Consider the following 18,501-nt stretch of genomic DNA (forward strand, 5'->3'; position numbering starts at 1 on the left):
CACATATGAGAGATTTATTATTTTGAGTACAAAAGTGTTTTCTTAAAGCTTTTTTGAGATTAATCTTTTCGGCTAAGAGGATTTTACTTAGTTTTTTATCCAATTTGATGTTTTTGTAATTCATGTGATATTATTCATTTGTGTACTTTTGATTTGTGGTGATTAGCCTTGATAGAATAGGGTTTCCAATTGCAATTATATAACAAGGTTTTATAGGGGTAGAAGAATGCTCTTATAGGGTTCAAAAATGATGTCCTTGTGTATTTTTTCAATTTTAAACACTTGATTTAGTGTGGACTTAGTTTGTCGAGACGAACAATTGGATGGTCTAAATTTGAGAACAAGAAAACTCAATATGACTGTATGACCAAAAGTACAATCACTATTGCTTTGAATCTTATTAAGTTTTTTTACAGTCTCCAAGTGTACTTTTTGTTAAGGAGATGTGGGACTGATAAGTGTCATCTTTCAATAATATTTCATATTAAAATACAATCACTTATGATTTTTATTTATAAAATAACTATAATTTAACCCCTAATTTATAAATTTCAACTCTTGTACATATTTTATGATTATAATATGAATAAGAATGATTTATTCCCAAATTTTGTGTTAATTTCATGATTCCAAAGGGAAAATGGAGATGAAAGGGTTAAAAAAGAATATACAAGATGAAAAGGGAAGGTTGGAACACTCAAAACTCGCCTAAGCCATAAGCACTCCAAAGGAACTCACCCAACCGAACCCAATCACACCCAAGCGAGATCACTTCAGAGAAATTGAGCTTTTTCTCGTCCAACTCGCCTAGGCGAGCCCAATCACGCCCAGACAAGAAGTCACTTAGCCCAAGCTCGACTAAGTTAAAAATGAGGCGCAAGGCACAACCGAAGACATTCATTGGGAGAATATGAGGTGATAGAAAATCCTATAAGAGGCAGATGTCAAGGACAAACATCTTAGATCTTCTTTTCTTGCTTTACATGTTTATAATGCCCAAAATTTGTGGCTAATTCTACCCTTTGGGATTATGAGTAATATGTCCAAACTCTTATGTATTGAGGTGATATTTAAATATAATATTATGTTCTTGATTGATGATTGGTATTGTCATTTTATTCATCAAAAGACTATGGGGGTGGTTGTTGTTGGTGTTGCTTTGTAGTAGGATTGGAATATGTTGTTGCCTCTATGTAGTTGCTGAAATATGATGTTGTTGTGAAGGTGAAGTTTCATAGTTCAAATCTCTACCACTCCTTAGGGTAATGACACTCATGTTTCCCTTTGGATTTACATCTTGTTGGAAATGGTGAACACTTGAGCCTTATTGTTGCACGTGTTTTTAGTGTAATGGCTAATTGACCAACCTGAGTTCGTAGGTTCTGAATTCTCGCATAAACATTTTGCTAAAACTGTTTCACCAAGTTCTTTAAGGATGGTTCAAAATCAGTCTGCACAAGTGGTTGCTACTATTGATGCGCTAATGTATATGATTGTTATTGTTGTTGTTTAAACGAAGAAGCATGATATTTCTGCTCGTTCTGCTGAGTCTGTTGTAAAAACAATTCTTTGCTTGGCTAGTCTTGGACTATATCTCAAGTTTGAATTATCTCTCATGTTAGGGTTATATACGTCAGAGTAAGGATTGTACTATTGTTGGCTAGTGACTTAAAGAAAGCCTATGATCCAAGAAACACCCTTGTTACTACCTCAAATGATGTTGCATCTGTCTCCTGAAAGTGAGGGCATGCAGCTGGGAAATGGTTAGTTGTTGCACAAATGTCACACATATTTAAAAGTATTTGTATAACATTCACCTGTTGTCCCATGACTAGCTGTCTCATGAGATATATCAACTCAAATCATGCACTGAGTTGGAACTCATATTTCTTGAGTTCAATTGTTGAGATGATTTTTTTTGTATTGGAAATTAAATGTATATAACAATTGTTGGTGTTTTATCCATTAAAATTCAACCACTATGTTTCGCTCCATAGGCATCAATCCCTTATAGAAGTACTAGATCAACAGTTGTTCATTCTGATGGTTTGAAAATGTTGAACACAACTTGTTAAATCTCTTTCATTACTGATACAATGTCTCTCCCTAAAGTTGTCTAATGCCCTTGATTTCTTTTCTAATAGAAGTAGTTTTGAATGTAGGGAAAATTTTCTCAAAATTTGTTCTCTTCTTCATATAATCGTGAAATCCAAACAAAATTTGTGTTTCTATCTTTTCTTACCTTTTACTATAATAATATGAAAACGTCCATTTACATATTGTCAAAAAAAAAAATTAAGTAAAAAAGACAATTGTCAACCTTCAATTTTGTTTGGATAATAAAAAAATATTTGAATAAAATAAAGTGAAATTGATTTAAGGAAAAAAACAATAAAATCAGTCCTTAATTAAACTTGGAAATTCGATAATGGTCAACAAATATGACTATAAACTATTATTCAACAAAGTTTAAAAAAAAAAAGTCTACAAGTAAAACCCTAAAATACACATTTTTTTAGCATTCAACTATTTTTTCTTTCTTTCTATGTTTGAATTACAGGCTCTATAGTTCAAGGGGAGTTTCTTCCTGCAACCTTACATTTTTCTTCCTGCACCCCTCTATTATTTGAAATATCGAAAATATCCTTTTACAGTTTTGGATGATTCCGGAATAGGGGTTTTGTAAGCAAAAATGTTTTCAGAATATGAGTTTTGTAAGTAAAGGATGTTTCCAAAATAAAAAATCTGAAAGACAAAAAATTATTCCAAAATATCCTTTCTGAAACATATTTTTTTTTTTATTTCCAAATTTGTAAATATGAAATTAATAAAATATATCCAGAAAATATGTTCCAAAAATATTCCAAAAAGAACAATATGGAAATCATTTTTAAAAGAAATAAAATAATTTTTTTCAAAAATGATGGGGTGGAGGAAGAAATTTGTTAGAGTACAAAAAGAAAGAGTCTAGTTCAAGTGTTAGATAACAAGCCTTTCCCCTTAAAGGCATTAATTCTAGTGCTGATTCTCTCTGCACCGAATCAATTTGAGATTGAATACAAAACTATAAGTATTTTTTAAGCCTTTTCTAAAAATCTCTTTATTTTTGCAGAGAATCTTTCAAAAACAATTATAATTTATTTACACAATAGTGATATTGTTTAGATTAATGTTCAAACTTATAGAAAAGGGATTGACTAGGGTGAAGTAGTGGTAATTTTTGAAGTGTTAAATATCTTTCTCGTTTAAAGTTGATTTTTGTTCTAGTCTAAACTTTTAGTTAATAAATTATTGGATTTAATTATTTACAATTTTTTTAAAATAATAAACTAATTTTTATAATAAATTAAAATATTAAAATATTTCATATTAACTTATAACAACATAATGTTATATAAAAAAAATTATTAACATTTTTTTTGAATGTTAACTTATTATCGATAAAATATTTTATTAGAATGGTTCAGTAATAAATATTTGAATTTGGTAAAATGTGATAAATGTTCACCCAAAATCATTTTATAAATATTATGGTAATATAACTTGTTTTTTCTTGTTTTTTTTTTATTATTTAAGTTAGTATTTTTTTTATCTAAATTGTAGACATTATTGTGATTGTGAGTTTTGTACCTCTTACCCTCAAATACCAAATTAGGTCATAGATCAAGATGTAAGAAATTAACGACTACATATTCAAAATAAATATAACTTACCCTAAAACTGGAAAACTAGTATAAATTTTTTAATACTTTTTATAAAACAGAAAAATAATATTAACATAAAAGTATTTATATTATTAATTAATTAAAAATCAAATATAATATTTAAAATAACTATATGTTATGATGGAAATTTATTTCGAGAAGTGGAGTATTCTTGTTTATCAAATAGATGGTCCTCCTTAGCGATTTCCATCAACAAATATATTTTACTTTTAGGATTTAAAATAAAAAAATAAATATTTTGGACTAGCCATATTGTTTTAATCTTAAAAGCACAAGACAAGTGAAACCCATAATTACAACGTGATCAAGACCTTAATTAATATATAAAATATTTATTTTGATTTTGAAAGATAAAATCAAATAATAATTCTCACTTAATTGTACTGTGATCTAGAACATGGCAACAAAATATTTGAAACCATCTTAATTGCATGTTCTAATTCGACCCAAATTACAAAGATTATGGAAGTCTCATAAATGTAATTTTAACAAAAAAAAAACTTAAAAAGGATATTAAATTGAAAAAGGAAATTAACTTTAAACGGAAAAACTGCGGCGTAATAGTAAAAAAAAAGAAGTAAAAATACAATGAAAAAGTGAAGTAGTGCAATAGATTTTTCACCATATAGGTAAAAAAAATATAATATATGTATATATATATATATATATTGTTATGATTTTTTATTTTATTTTATTATTATTATTATTATTTTAATTTTTTTATAGAAGCAGGTTTTGAGTTGTGTGTGGCAAATTTGAAAAGTATTTGTCACCAACCCAACCCCGCCTCTTGCAGAGTTCGCGTTTTGTCTTCATTCAAACTTGTCTCCTCTTTCAGCTATTGGTATCACTCACCACTATTTTTTTCACAAATCAATCCAAACAAAATTATCACGCACACAAATTTGCTCTTTCTCTTTCCCTTTTTCAATCCAATTCATCCACCTTTCTCTCTCTCCAAATTGACAATGAGCAAAGCAACTAAGAGGAAAGCGAAACAGAACGAAGAATCCAAGCAACGCAATAAGCGATCCACTAAAATTAAGCCTCCCAAGCAAGACGAGTATTTCGAGGACAAGCGCAATTTAGTAAAACTACAACCTAGTTTTTCAATTTTAATTTGTTTTTGTATAAATTGATTATGTCTCTTTGTCGAGGGTTTGTACTATAGCTTATGGGTATTGATCCAGTTTAATGGCGGTCATATTTATTTCAGACTGTAAAACTGTGGGACTAATGATTGTTGCATTTTGGTGATAAATATTTGTAGGAAGACTTGTGGAGGGAAACATTTCCTGTAGGAACAGAGGTTTGTTTGTTTATTTATTTCGTAGATCGTATTGGTTTACAACATTATTTCTGTCATTTTTTTTTCTGACTGCCTCTTTTGTGATGCCAGTGGGATCAATTGGATTCCGTGTATCAATACAAGTGGAATTTCTCTAACCTGGAAGTGAGTATTGTTCTGAACCTCAACTTTCGATTATCGTTTTAGATTAAATGTTTAATTTGGTCAATGAATTATGTTCAGAATGCATTTGAAGAGGGCGGTGTGCTGCATGGAAGAAAGGTTTATCTCTTTGGCTGCACTGAGCGTAAGTAGCTTGCAAACTAGGGCGCGGCTTGAGTTTGATTTGTTGTCAATTTTATTTTATTTTCTGTTTCATCTGACTGATTATGTTCTTGATTCTTCAGCTCAACTGGTGTGGTTCAAAGATGAAAGCAAAGTTGTCTGCATACCTGTTGTTGTAGCTGTAAGTTGTCAAACTTGGTTCTGTTATGTGTTGGCTAAATTGATTTGGGCTTAATTTTTTTTTTGTTTGGATGAAAAATTAGATTGTGCTAATTAGGAATAGTCATTTGTGTCAAAACCGTGTAGTTCCGTATGCAATTTAGGAAGTTTTATTTTAGTCTTGCTGTATTTTTATTCTGTATCTTGCTATTATACCAGAATTGTATATGCAGAACAATTCCATAATCACAGGGATTTGTTCCCCAGAATACTTCCCTATTTTCTTAAATTATCAGCAGGTTTTTGTCTACATGAATCTCATAAATAATATCTTACAAATTATTCCTAAACTTGAGATGGTATCAAAGCTACTGATCTTTGGGAGCCTCTTATCCCAACCCTAAGCTGCAACCTTCAGTGCTGCCTTAGAACCTAACTGTAAAGTACAGCCTACACTGTTGTCTGACTGAAATCATCACTGCAGCCTTCATTGCTGCATGGTTCCCATCTTCTCCCTTATGCTTTGATCGCACCTACTTGTGATGTTTGAAATCATGAACCCTACTCCCGATGTCGGAGACAACAAGTCCCAAAATGCTAGAGAATTGCAAAATGTTTATTCTGTTTATTGGTTAAATGGAAAGAAGTATATCAAATGGTCTCAACTCATTAAGATCATCTTGAAAGGAAAAGGAAAGGTCGGTCCCTCGAAAAGGAGAAACTCGTAGAGTCGTAGTACTTGAAGTAAAGAAAGCAAGAGCGAGCTGATGCTGAAGACTCTTTACTTGAAGTAAAGAAAGCACAAGAGTGAGCTGATGCTGAAGACTCCAACTACCGAGAGTTTAATAATGGTGGTTGAAGGAGGAACAACCATGGTTGGTAATTAGAGGAAAGGTGAATTTCCCAATATGGAAAATAAGGAATGAAGAGGTCTGCTGTACCTACTACAATAAACCATGCCACACAAGATTGAAGTGCTGGAAATTACTAGAAAACCCCGCAAGCTGAGAATGGAGGCCAAAAGGAGGAAAGAATCTGTTAGTTGAATCTTAAGGAGATAGAAAGGGTAAGATCTTTCCTTAGTAAATAGGAGATGCTCACATATACGGGCTTCTTAACATATTCTGGTAAGTTTCCAAGTTCTCGTAGATTTAATGTTTCTTATACACCTTTACTAGACTCTAGAGCCATTGACCAAGATACCATACCACTCTCTTAATACTTCTCCTCCACATATTCTTCATTTTCTAGTGAAAATAATTTTTTACAAGAAATGAATCTCTTATAACTTCAACAGGATTACGGGAGATCCAAATAACTTCATCCATAATACTAAAAATTTCCTTCATGTTCCTAAATTATCCACCAATTTAATTTTTGTACAGAAACTTAGAGGTCTCGTGTAACATTGTATTTCATAGCAACTCTTGTATATTGCAGGTCAATAATTTGGGAGGATGATTGGACATGCTAGAAAATTGAATGAATGACCTTTACAATATGGAGGATGGCAATTTTCCTACTAAGAGCCACTCCCTCAATCTTAGTCTACCATGATGAGCAAAGAGAAAATAAACTATTCCATTGTCACCTAGGATACCTTTTTGTTGTTGTTCATACTGAGGTGCTTCTAGTGTTCCGTATATCTCAAGGGCTAAGTAGTTTCTTAGCTTCATAGATGATTATACACTAGTGACTTGGATTTTCTTATTGAAACAAAATATAAGGTTAGCTCTGTTTTTTTACAATTTTTCAAATGACTAATAATCAATCTGGAATTATTATCAAGAGAATTAAGTTGGATAATGCCAAAGACTACATTAATTTTGTGATCAATCTTTTTCTCTAAAGGAAATGATAATTCATGAATCTTCATGTGTTCACATACCTCAACAAAGGAAAAATGGGCACTTGCTCAAACTGGAGGTCTTCCTTTTCAAAACAATGTTCCAAATTTTTTTTTGGAGGGAAGCTATACTTATTGCTACCTACCTAATCAATAGGTTACTCTCTAAAAAGCCTTAGCCTCAAAAGAGTCCCATGGAAATCCTGTCCTCGTTTTACCCCATATAGACCCTGACAATAAACTCCCAACATAGAATATTTGGGTGTATCCTTTGTGCATGTTTTCATAGTAATGAAATGGGGAAAACTTGATCTTAGGGAGTAAAGTGTGTTTGGGGGTACTTAATCACACAAAAAGGATATAAATGTTTTCTCCCATGAAAAAATTGTGTCCCGGGATGTCACTTTCAGTGAACAAGAAAACTACTTCAGGCAACCACATCTTTAGGGAGAGAAAGGAAGATGAGTTGTTGTTCATAGTTCCAAATTTTCAATTAGAATTGGGACAAATATTAGTTCTAGCACTGATGTCCCTAAAAATGAGAAAGAAATAGAAAAAGTAACAAGACAAGATATAGAATCAACATTGACAATAGAACTTGCACCTGATAATGGGAAGTTTGTGAGCAATCTAGTATATTCAAGAAGAGAAAAGGTCATTCTAGGACCTGTCTATGCCTAAGGATCCAACTCAACATCATTACCATTGTGTTTATTTCCAACAATGGAAACATAACGAGCAAATAAACGAGGCATACTTTTGCATTTAACTTTTTGTGAAGTAAGTTACATATAATCGATTATGTTAAATAAATATTTACGACATAATCGCTTGGTTTTTAACATGATCAATTATGTTGTAAATATTTTATTGCTAAAGATAAGGTGGAATGAACCTGCGGTTATATCGTGACAATAAATTTAAAATTAGTATAGTCCACACAGTGATATGATCTTGAGGGATCAATATAATTTTGGGTTTTCTCATCACACAGTCTGGTGCAACATGATAGATCAAAGCATATTGAGGTGAATAGACATTTTATCAAAGAAAAGCTAGACAATGACTTGATTTTTATGTATCCAATTAGAGTTAACTTGAAGATATACTTACGAAGGGACTGAAAAGTAATAGCTTTGAAAGGATTATATCTAAGTTGGAAATAGAAATTCACCAACTTGAGGGGGTGTCAAAACCGTGTTCGTTCTTGATGCATTTTAGGAAGTTTTGTATTAGCCTTGATGTAATTTTATTTTGTATCGTTACGTTATCTTGCTATTAATACTAGGATTTTATATATAGAAACAATCCCATAACCACAAGGATTTGTCCCTATAATAAGTTTTCCCTATTTCCTAAAATTTTCAGCAGACTCCTGTATATAAATCTACTGTATCACTTGAAAAAGAATAAACTGTGTCTGTAAAATAATATCTCAACTGATTATTCCTAAACTTAAGAATTTGTGTTTTCTAGTCGTGTATGTGTTGTGTGTCACTCCTTATGCCATGGCCCTGGGCATATAGATTTGGCAGGAAATTCCATTTTACGGATTGTTAGGTGTAAATGTTGTTGGAATCAGCTTTGTGAGATTTATCGATTTTGATGATTGTAGTTATTTTTACATTTTTTATTTTAAATGTAAGATATTTCACTTACTTTTTGTGTTCAGGTAGTTTCACCTTTCCCACCGTCTGATAAGATCGGGATTAACTCAGTTCAGAGAGAGTCTGAAGAAATAATACCCATGACCCAAATGAAAATGGACTGGGTTCCATATATCCCCCTGGAGGACCGGTATTTATCTAAATTTGGCTATTTTGGTGGTTTCGTTTACATATTGCTTCACGATCATGTCTGAACTTCAATATAATTTTTTTTGTCTTCAAAAGGGAAAGTCAAGTTGACAAACTAAAGTCTCTAATATTTATCTTAAGTTGCACCCAAAGAAGGTATGGCTCTCTCTTTGTCCTGTCCTTCACAGTCTTTATCAGGAACCTGTTTCAGTTGTTTTTACTTTTCAAGATTAGTAATGCACTATATTAAAGATGTTTCATTTGTTCAAAGTTCCGATTTTAATAGATTTACTTTGTGAAATTATCTTGCTTAGAAGAAACATTGCCTCTTGCAACTTTATATGTTTTCTTTGAGTGTCTGAATCTTCTGCCACCTTTGTTCCTTGTTTTTGTTTCCTCTCTACTTGTTTGTTAGTTTCCATTCCATTGCTTTTCATTTTCAAGGTAAATTTTATTAGCTAGAACTAATAATTTTATTTTTGTTTGGTTTTGCATCCGTTACATATAACTCTTTTCCTTCATATTGGATATTGCCAAAATGATTATAGTTATTTTTTTTACTTTATGTAATTCCCTGGTTTTCAAATTTATTATTATTGTTTTGATAAATAATATTGCCTTTTTCAAATAGCACACTGGATCCTGCAAGGTTCACTGCTGTGTCTAGAATGTTATACCTTCCAGCACGTGCTTTCTTAACTGATTGATGTAGAGTTAAGCCCACTCTTTAAAATCAGGATGAAGAAGTCAAGAAGAGTGCCTCCACCTCAAAGTGGAGTCTTGTGTCTCAATCTCATTTGATATTGAACTTCTACTTGTGTGTCAATCCTGCTGAGTTGGAAAGGGTCTCACTGGTGCAACTGTGCTTGTGTTGTGTGACAACGTTATTTAAATTTTGTTCTTGATATAATTAATACACGAAAACGGGTTGAACTTTTCTAGATTCAACTATACTTCCTTTGACAAGTTCCCTTGCAAGTAAATATTATAAAATAAATAAACGAGTATGCAATTTCAGTTCAATCGACACTTAAGTAAAGTGTTGTTAATTGGGAAAACTGAAAGTCCAGCGCTTTGATATTTTGTGCCATTTTCAGTGTTTTATATGTATATGCAACTTGGTCAGTTGTCCTTTATTGTAGGAGCTATTAGTAGCTGCTTGTTGAAACTTTTTGATCAATAAGTATAGTATGTTTGCTCATGACTGGCTTTTGTCTTGTGGTATGAATCTTTGCGATACAGGGCTGCACTGAAACATCTGAAGTTGGATCGCGTGAAGAAATACGAGTATTGCTTGCCTTGTGCGTTTCTAGCTCTAGAATAAAATTTATCACATATGTATACTTGTTGTGCACATGTATATAGTAGTTAGTGGAAAGAAGATATAATTATATCTTTTTACGGTTATGATTTGATTTATTATATCCTTTATTTGTTATTTTTGTAACAGATTTCTACCAGCCGTTTAAGGAAGATGAGCTTGAACAAAGCACTGAAGTTCAAATAATATTTCCAGCAGAGCCAAAGCCGGTAATTATGAGTTAGAATTTTTGCAAATACATTACCAATACTGGATTGCTTGGGATCCTTTTTTATTGACATGTTTACACGAGTAAGGCAGGTTAAAATCATATACTGAGTTTTCTACCTGTTTACTTATCTACCGCTTTTTCTCGCAGGTTTTCTGTGAATTTGATTGGGAATTAGATGAACTTGAGGTATGGAGTTATCTCTCGAGTGTTTGTTGTTTAGGATAAACTTAAATATTTTTTTAATCCTTCAAAAGCATTTCTGTGTTTGGTCAATCTAAATTTGAAAATCACTACTTTTAATCTATAATATTATGGGTCTATTTGTTAAACTTTTTTTAGAAAAACTGTTTCTTTTTTTTATATAAGAATCAATACTTAGGATTTTTAACATGTTTGGATAAACTTATTTAAAAAAAAAGCAGGAAAAAGGCAGATGGGGAGGAATCGATAGAAATCACTTCTAATTGAAAAAGTACTTTTCTTTTACCGTAAACAAGCACATTAATTGTTGCATATATAGTAATCACTTAAAATAAATCACATGCTAGAAAATGACTTACTTTTTTTTAGCACAAATAGACCCTGTATGACACTAATAAATTGTATGTGTTGAACAAAATGTTAAGTGATTGACACATACTAGTCTTGTGATGTAATGAATATAATAGATAATATTTGACAAAGTTCTCCATCCTAAATTTGTTCTATATTCTACAGGAGTTCGCTGATAAGCTTATAGAGGAGGAGGAGTTATCGGAAGATCAAAAAGATACATTTAAGGTATCGAGTAATGGGAAATCATAAAGCGATTCAAGTTTCCACCTCTTTCGAGGAGCACTTAGAATGATCATTTTATTGTTTCAGGAATTTGTCAAAGAAAAAGTACGCGAAGCAAAGAAATCTAATAGAGAGGTACTTTTGCTTTTGGTTCTGCCCATAGTGTGTTATTGTTTTATGCATTTTTACCTATTATGTCTCCTGTAGGCAAGGGAGGCTCGAAGAAAAGTCATTGCAGAAATGAGTGAGGAAACTAAATCTGCATTTGAGGCTATGAGATTTTATAAGTTCTACCCCATGCAAAGTCCAGATGCACCTGATGTATCAAATGTTAAGGTAAGCGCTCAGGCATTCGAACACGGATTTTTGGAGTTCCAATTCTTAAAATATGTTAACATCTTAGCACAACATTAAGCATCAATTACTGCCCTTGAAAATGAAATTTCTTCCGTAAAATATCTAAGACTACTTCTAATGAACATCGTGAAATATTTGCCACGCAATTTTAGTTCACACACTTGCACATGTGTCTACATACACACACACACACACATATATATATATATATATATATATAATGTAGTAATTGATGAGAAGGAAGGGGCCAAGCTGCCGAAGAACATTGATGGAAATAAATGTTTGATTTTTCTTTCATCTTTGGTGGAAAAAAGGCGTTCCTATGAAAGCAACTAGCTGGTCCCAATCTGATGTGCAAAATCTTAAAATTATTAAGCTACTCTGTTTCTGTCATGTACTAATTAAAACAGTATTCATTTTAGAAGGATTTACCCGCTACTATGTCTAGTCGATTAGTGGATGCATTCACAATACATTTTCATGGCCGTCTAATGTATTGTGTACACAACATTCTGTGTTTGCAGTCTCCATTCATAAACAGGTATTACGGAAAGGCTCATGAGGTTCTGTAACTGGATTCAAGACGATGACAAGTTCATATGCAGGCTTGTTGCCAATAGAGATTTAGTTTAGTCATCTTTGACGATCAACAGGCAACCACCTGGTGCCTCGTCAGCAGTGTAGCTCTATGAAGAAATATATGGGAACTTGATATTAACATAGGAGGAATATATGGGACGAGTTTCTGATTTTCAATTTGTGGAGAATTACAGAGATTCAGGTGCTTCAATTTTTGTGGCTCTCTTGTCTTGGTTTCAAATTTTGGATTCTTTGTCCATTGACGAGCGTATGGCTTTGATTAGAAGTTAAATGAAAATAAATTGTTATTTTTAACATCGAAGGATGAATTGTTGAAAGGACAAATTTTGTGGAATTCCTTGAATAATATATTTAAGACTATTATTTCTGTTGAGGTTGTGTTATATTACCATTGGAGGTTGGTAATGGTTGCAGAGAAAAATTGTTCTAATAGGACTGGACACTGCAAATTAGACACAAAGCTACAATTAAATCTCCATATTATCGTTTATAGTTTTGGGTGATTGTGAAACCGTGGTTGTTTTGTAAGAAAAAATATTTATGGAATAGTAGATCCGAAAAACAAAAAGGTTATTCTAGATTTTTTTTTTTAAATATATTTTTTGACTTTATGAAAGTTAAATTCAAAATTCATAAAAATATGTTTTGGAAAATATATTCTGAAAATATTTCTGAAAGAGAAATTCATAAATTATTTTTAAAAGGAGTAAAATAGTCTGTTTTGAAAGTGATGGGTGCGGGTGCATGGAGAAATTAGTTGTGATATAAAAAAGAAACACCTAAAAAAATTATTACTGAATTATAAATATGAGTTTTGTTACTAACCAATTGAACATATTTCTCAATTCGTATAACTTGCTTCATTTCTGGCATATATTTAATTGCTAAAATTGATAAATACTAATTTTTGATTATCAACTTTATTTACCAACCAACTAAACAGGCTCTTTCTCAATTGAAAAGGTGCATTTTTTATGTTTCCTAAAGAATTTGTAAAAACTCTTTAGATTAAAGAATCTAAAGTCAAATTAATGCATTTTTTAATAATATATTGAAACTTAAATAAAAAAGAAAGAAAAATCTTGCTTGAGCTAGAAAATGAACTCTGGCCAAGGGGGTCAAACTAAATATTGGTAGCTATTCTTTACGTTTTTATATAATTTTTTCAAAAATATTATTTAGATAATAATATATTTATATTTGTAAAGTTCTAGAATTTAGTTTTCAAAATTTAGACTACATTTATTAAAAGTTCATTTTCAATTTTTTATGGAACATTTATAAAATATTTAAAATAGATGAAAACTAACACTGAGATTTATTAGAATATTAAACTCAGAATTAACAGTAAACTAATTCAACTCAAATATGCTTAGACTCAATTCAATATCACATCTTATATTACGAGAGGGAAGAGATTAAATGATGGGATAAAAGAGAAAAACCCTTCTTGGGTGAGGATGACATCCAAATTCCTCCTACTGAAAAACAAGTCCAAAGAAATTTGAATTCAACCATGAAACTATAAAATGTAACATCCTGTTTACAACTTTAAGACAATTATTACAAAAAAAATCATAATTAACTGTCATACATTTACATCATTCTATGTAAACTTATACCCCAAAAAAATCACATCTGCCTCGGTAAGAACTCCTGAACAGTTCTAAACCATAAAAGAATCCAGCAGCAAATGCAAAGCAAGGTGGTGCTCACAATACGATACGCATTCCATTACTTTGAATATCACATCAGAGCAGAAAATAATTAGCAAATCATGAACTGAAACTGGACTTTGGCAAATACAACCAGTGATGTTTGGCTACAGGTTAATAGGCTAACCACAAGCTAAGTAGCCCAAAATCAGGCAAGGGGTATGATACACACAGGTCTTCCATGACCAAACAGTACTTTACCATTCTGATCCGTTAAAGTCTGACCCCTTCAATGTAAAATGGTCTTTCCATTGACCTAGGCTAGCAAATGGCATGAGACCACAGAACAGTGGTAGAAACACTAGCAAGATAGTATAGAACACAACTCTGCGAATCCAATACCCAAAAATTGATTTCTTTTGCGTTGTTTGCCATTCAGAGACTGGTCCATGAAGGATTCGGAACAATGCAGGTGTCCAGCAGAGGGATAAGAAATGAAGCAAGCATAGAATCTCCCAGTATAAGAGCCACACATTACCACTCCCACCTAGTGTCTCTACACACAGCTTGCCACAATAGCCACAACCAACTCCCAACATTAAAAGGACGAAAGTAACAGGCATAGTTTGTGATGATGTTGTTGATCGCTGCAAGAGCAAATATGCAACTGCAAAAATCATCAAGACGCCAAACAGCATTCGGCTCATAACTTGAACTTGACACCACAAAATATTCAATTTTGAATTGAATGAGGTCACAGACTTGGGAGTCCACCAGGAGGAAGATTCCTAAAATGGAAAAGAAAAACATCATTTAATACCTTTCACTTGATAGCAATGCTGGAATAATATGCATATTAAATCACTGAAGTACTGTGGGAACAACATCTTACTTTACATTGTGTGCATCTTAATTCTCAATTAGAGCACGAATAAAGGAAAGATGACAAGTGGAATCTTAGATCATAACAGACTTACTTTAAAAAAATAAACATGGAAATCTTAACACAGATCAATTTTTTCTCTGAATAAAACTTCAGCAGTATAGTATGCTCCCTGTTAGTTATTTTTTCACAAAACACTTTTAGAGCAGGGCTACACTGACTAAGATACAACTGAAGTAGCCACTATAAATCACATAAAAACAATTGCATTCAAGAAAAGGTTCCTGATACAAATCATAGTCATATAACCAAAAAGACAAGGCAAAAACTCTGATTAACCATTTTTGCTAAACCAAAGCATGATGCAATAGTTTCAGTATTTCATGAGCACCAAAAGGCATGGAACCAGGGGAAAACAAAAGATTATACTTGCCTGGGTTGATGGTGTACATGATTCAGTAGCTTCAGCAATCCGTTCGTAGGAATAAACATATGCACCATAGAAAAGTGAGGATGACATGATGAGCAAACCGGTAATAAGACAGTCTATGCACTTCTTTTTTAGTTCACCATGCCTCGTATCCTCTAACTCAGTCTTAAACTTTTCAGCTTTGAAAGATGCCTTTGATTCTCCCATGGCTAATTTCGATCTGCTTAGACTATTTGAATCACGGTTAAGAGCCAACTCATCCCTTTTCATGTTCAATTCTTCCATTTTAAGACCAATTTCAAGTGCCTTGAGGTCATTAGAACGGCACTGCTCTGTGACAGACTTCTCAAAAATACTAACCATAGGATTATTTACAGATCCAAAAGATATTTGAGAAAAAGAAATCATCTGGTTTGATTGCCCATACAATGCAAGATCACGACTAACTGAATCCACAATAAATTTATCCCTGCCCTCTTCAGGTGAATCATGAGTAACTGAATTCACATGAAAGTTATCCCTGCCCCTGTCCTCTTCACGAGAATCACGCCTGATTGAGTCCATATGAAAGTTATCCCTGACCTCTTCAGCGAGATCATGACTAATTGATTCATCTTGGATTTCAGTATAAGATGGTCTTGAAGGACCATCCGCTCTAACAATATCACCTGAGCATTCTCCTTTGTCAATAGTCAATTTAGAATTCAGAATTTTCATCTTCATATTATTCAATTTATTTTCTTCATTGCACTTGGATGATTCATAAACTAACTGGAGAGTACTCAATGTGCTACTAAAAGATTGCTCAAAGTTCCTAGTCAAACCATCTAGCTTATCTCCAAAAACCTGTGATCAGATGGAGAAAAGTCAAAACAAAAGCTGCTTAATGTTGACATGAAATTCTTGGGAAACAACTTAGTAAAACTGCAATTAAGGGATGAACATGAATCACCAATTGATATGGCTTACACTGGCAAGAGATTCCTTGATAGCTGACGTACACATCTGTGAGCAAGACAACACTTTGTAACTCTTACAATCATCACAACAAATATAACTATTGGAAATCTCATATCAATTAAAGATTAGAACATTTCATAATGTATAATAAGCCAATTTTATAAAGTTCAGTTTGGTTTTCTTAATAATAACAAATACCTCAATGAGTCATCTCAAAAAATGTTTTTTAAACATAATGGTACACGAGTGGCTATCAAATAGGAAAAATTACACTTACTCTTACCGAAGTTTCATCAAATCTCCCAAATACCCATTTCACTTTTACTCTTAACCTCCTTCAATTGTTTGAAATTTTTTGCAGAGGTGCTCTTATTATACATTATACTCACAAGCCCAATACCCCTTTCGTTTTACCCTTACAGCATTCTTCTTTAATTAATGGTAAGAAAAAAATGTGTTTGTACATTAAATAGATACCCCAATAAAACTCAATATATTAATCCTTTGAAAACTATGCCTCAGACAGTATCAGGCTGTATGGAGAGTTGTTGTTATCAATATAAATGAAAAGAATCATGTGCAAATTACAATCTAAAAAATTTAAAGAAGAGTTAGTGTGACATGCTTCATCAAATATCATTCAAGTTTGCTTCTAAAAGAGGGAAGAAAATTACCTTTGAAAGATGATTTGGAGATATACTCTCAGCTGCTGCATCTCTTTTATATAATACCTTCAAAATTAAAAATAAATTAATAAAGATTATCGTGCACAATATCAAGCAATAATTAACAGATCAAAACAATAATTGACTGAAAAACTTAAAACACTAACTCATTAATCATCACCTATGGTTAAATATTTCAATGTTCATAGAAGTCACATGGCATCAGTTTAGATGAAGAAATACATAACTAAAACCAATACCCACTAACCAAATACAAAATTAGAACCAAGAAAACTTCAAGAAGCCAACTTTAAGAGGAGTATTTACCTGAGCCGTAACTGCTGCAAATGATATTCCAAGAAGAAGACCAATAGTGTTCACATTATTAGTCCTATGACGTCGAACAACCACACTAGGGTTCCGACGCTTCAGTAGTACCCTCTTACTTTTACCTCTTCTTTTCGACGACCCTTCGGAAACTTCTGAACTTCGCATACCATCGTTGATTGAAATTTGACTCGGGCATTGGTTGATTGGTGTTGGTTCAGAGGAACAATCCTCAATCTCAGCCATGTGTGCCCTCGCTTTTTCTTAGCAGATCCAGTGAAGAGATCAAACATCCGTGAAATTTATATTGATAAACAACAGTAACCTCAAATTTGAAGTGTCAAATGTTGTAATGGAATGATTAGGGCGCTAAAGAATGTTTCTTTCTCACTTCTGAAAAATGATGAAATTTTGCCGCCTCTCTCCCATTATTTTCTTTCGCCCTGGAGTACACGATGATTTTTGACTGAATCAATTTTTTTAATTTTCAAAATTACATTTTGAAAATTTGAAAAAAAAAACTATATTTTGAAGAATTCTAGAAAAGGGATTTTAAAATTTGGAAAAGGTTCTGATTTGATTGTTTTAAAAACTAAAAACAAAGTACTATCCTACTATAAATAAATAAAAAACTAAAACTTAAACATAATTTAAATTTCAAGATGTAATATAAATATTATATAATATATTTTGTAGTTATATTATACATAGTCCTATAACACATTATAAATATATATATCTTGTAGATATATTGTATAGAATATAGAATGTAGAATAAATAGTTTATAATATATAATATATAAATTATATAATAAATTATAGCATATTTTATAAGTACATCATATAGAATATTATAATTGTTTAAATAATTTATAATATATTTATTAAAAATAATATTTTTATTGTATTTTATAAATAAACTATGTAAAATATTATATCATTTTATAAATATAGTATGTGGTATTTATGATGTATTGTACATTTTATAAAATATTTATAATATACTATATAAGACATTTATGATACTCTATATAAAATATTCATAATTTATTATTTATTATATATCTTATGAATGTACAAATATATTATAGTTCATTATATAATTTATTGTTTATTTATAATTTAAATATGCTGTAATTTATTTTATTACAATTTTAATATTGTATAGTTTATAATTTATTTGAAAATATTTATTATTTTTTGGAATATTCACAAA

At 31.6% G+C, this 18,501-nt stretch overlaps 2 protein-coding genes across 3 annotated transcripts; one reads left to right on the top strand and one right to left on the bottom strand.

The window, feature by feature from the left end:
• The first annotated feature begins 4,482 nt into the window (after positions 1-4,482).
• LOC137821742 (protein HEAT INTOLERANT 4) lies at positions 4,483-12,738 on the top strand. The gene is made up of 14 exons (XM_068626480.2): positions 4,483-4,813; positions 4,996-5,034; positions 5,125-5,178; positions 5,257-5,320; positions 5,421-5,479; positions 8,976-9,100; positions 9,196-9,255; positions 10,342-10,400; positions 10,550-10,629; positions 10,779-10,817; positions 11,349-11,411; positions 11,496-11,543; positions 11,616-11,744; positions 12,290-12,738. Exons 1-14 carry the CDS (start codon positions 4,694-4,696, stop codon positions 12,335-12,337), a joined length of 987 nt encoding a protein of 328 aa, XP_068482581.1. The 5' UTR covers positions 4,483-4,693; the 3' UTR covers positions 12,338-12,738.
• Positions 12,739-13,847: 1,109 nt separating this feature from the next.
• Positions 13,848-17,758, bottom strand: CPR5 (protein). Of its 2 annotated transcripts, none has more exons than XM_068626148.1 (5): positions 17,286-17,758; positions 16,968-17,024; positions 16,303-16,338; positions 15,337-16,179; positions 13,848-14,808 (listed from the first exon to the last, which is right to left on the bottom strand). In XM_068626148.1, exons 1-5 carry the CDS (start codon positions 17,529-17,531, stop codon positions 14,278-14,280), a joined length of 1,713 nt encoding a protein of 570 aa, XP_068482249.1. In that variant the 5' UTR covers positions 17,532-17,758; the 3' UTR covers positions 13,848-14,277. The 2 variants fall into 2 exon arrangements, with proteins under 2 accessions (XP_068482249.1, XP_090151946.1); XM_090295820.1 differs by having other exon boundaries at positions 16,286-16,338; positions 17,286-17,723.
• Between the last annotated feature and the right edge of the window lie 743 nt (positions 17,759-18,501).

The sequence above is a fragment of the Phaseolus vulgaris genome, chromosome 9 (assembly GCF_051622355.1).
Source record: "Phaseolus vulgaris cultivar YP4 chromosome 9, ASM5162235v1, whole genome shotgun sequence".
NCBI classification, from domain to species: Eukaryota; Viridiplantae; Streptophyta; class Magnoliopsida; order Fabales; family Fabaceae; genus Phaseolus; species Phaseolus vulgaris.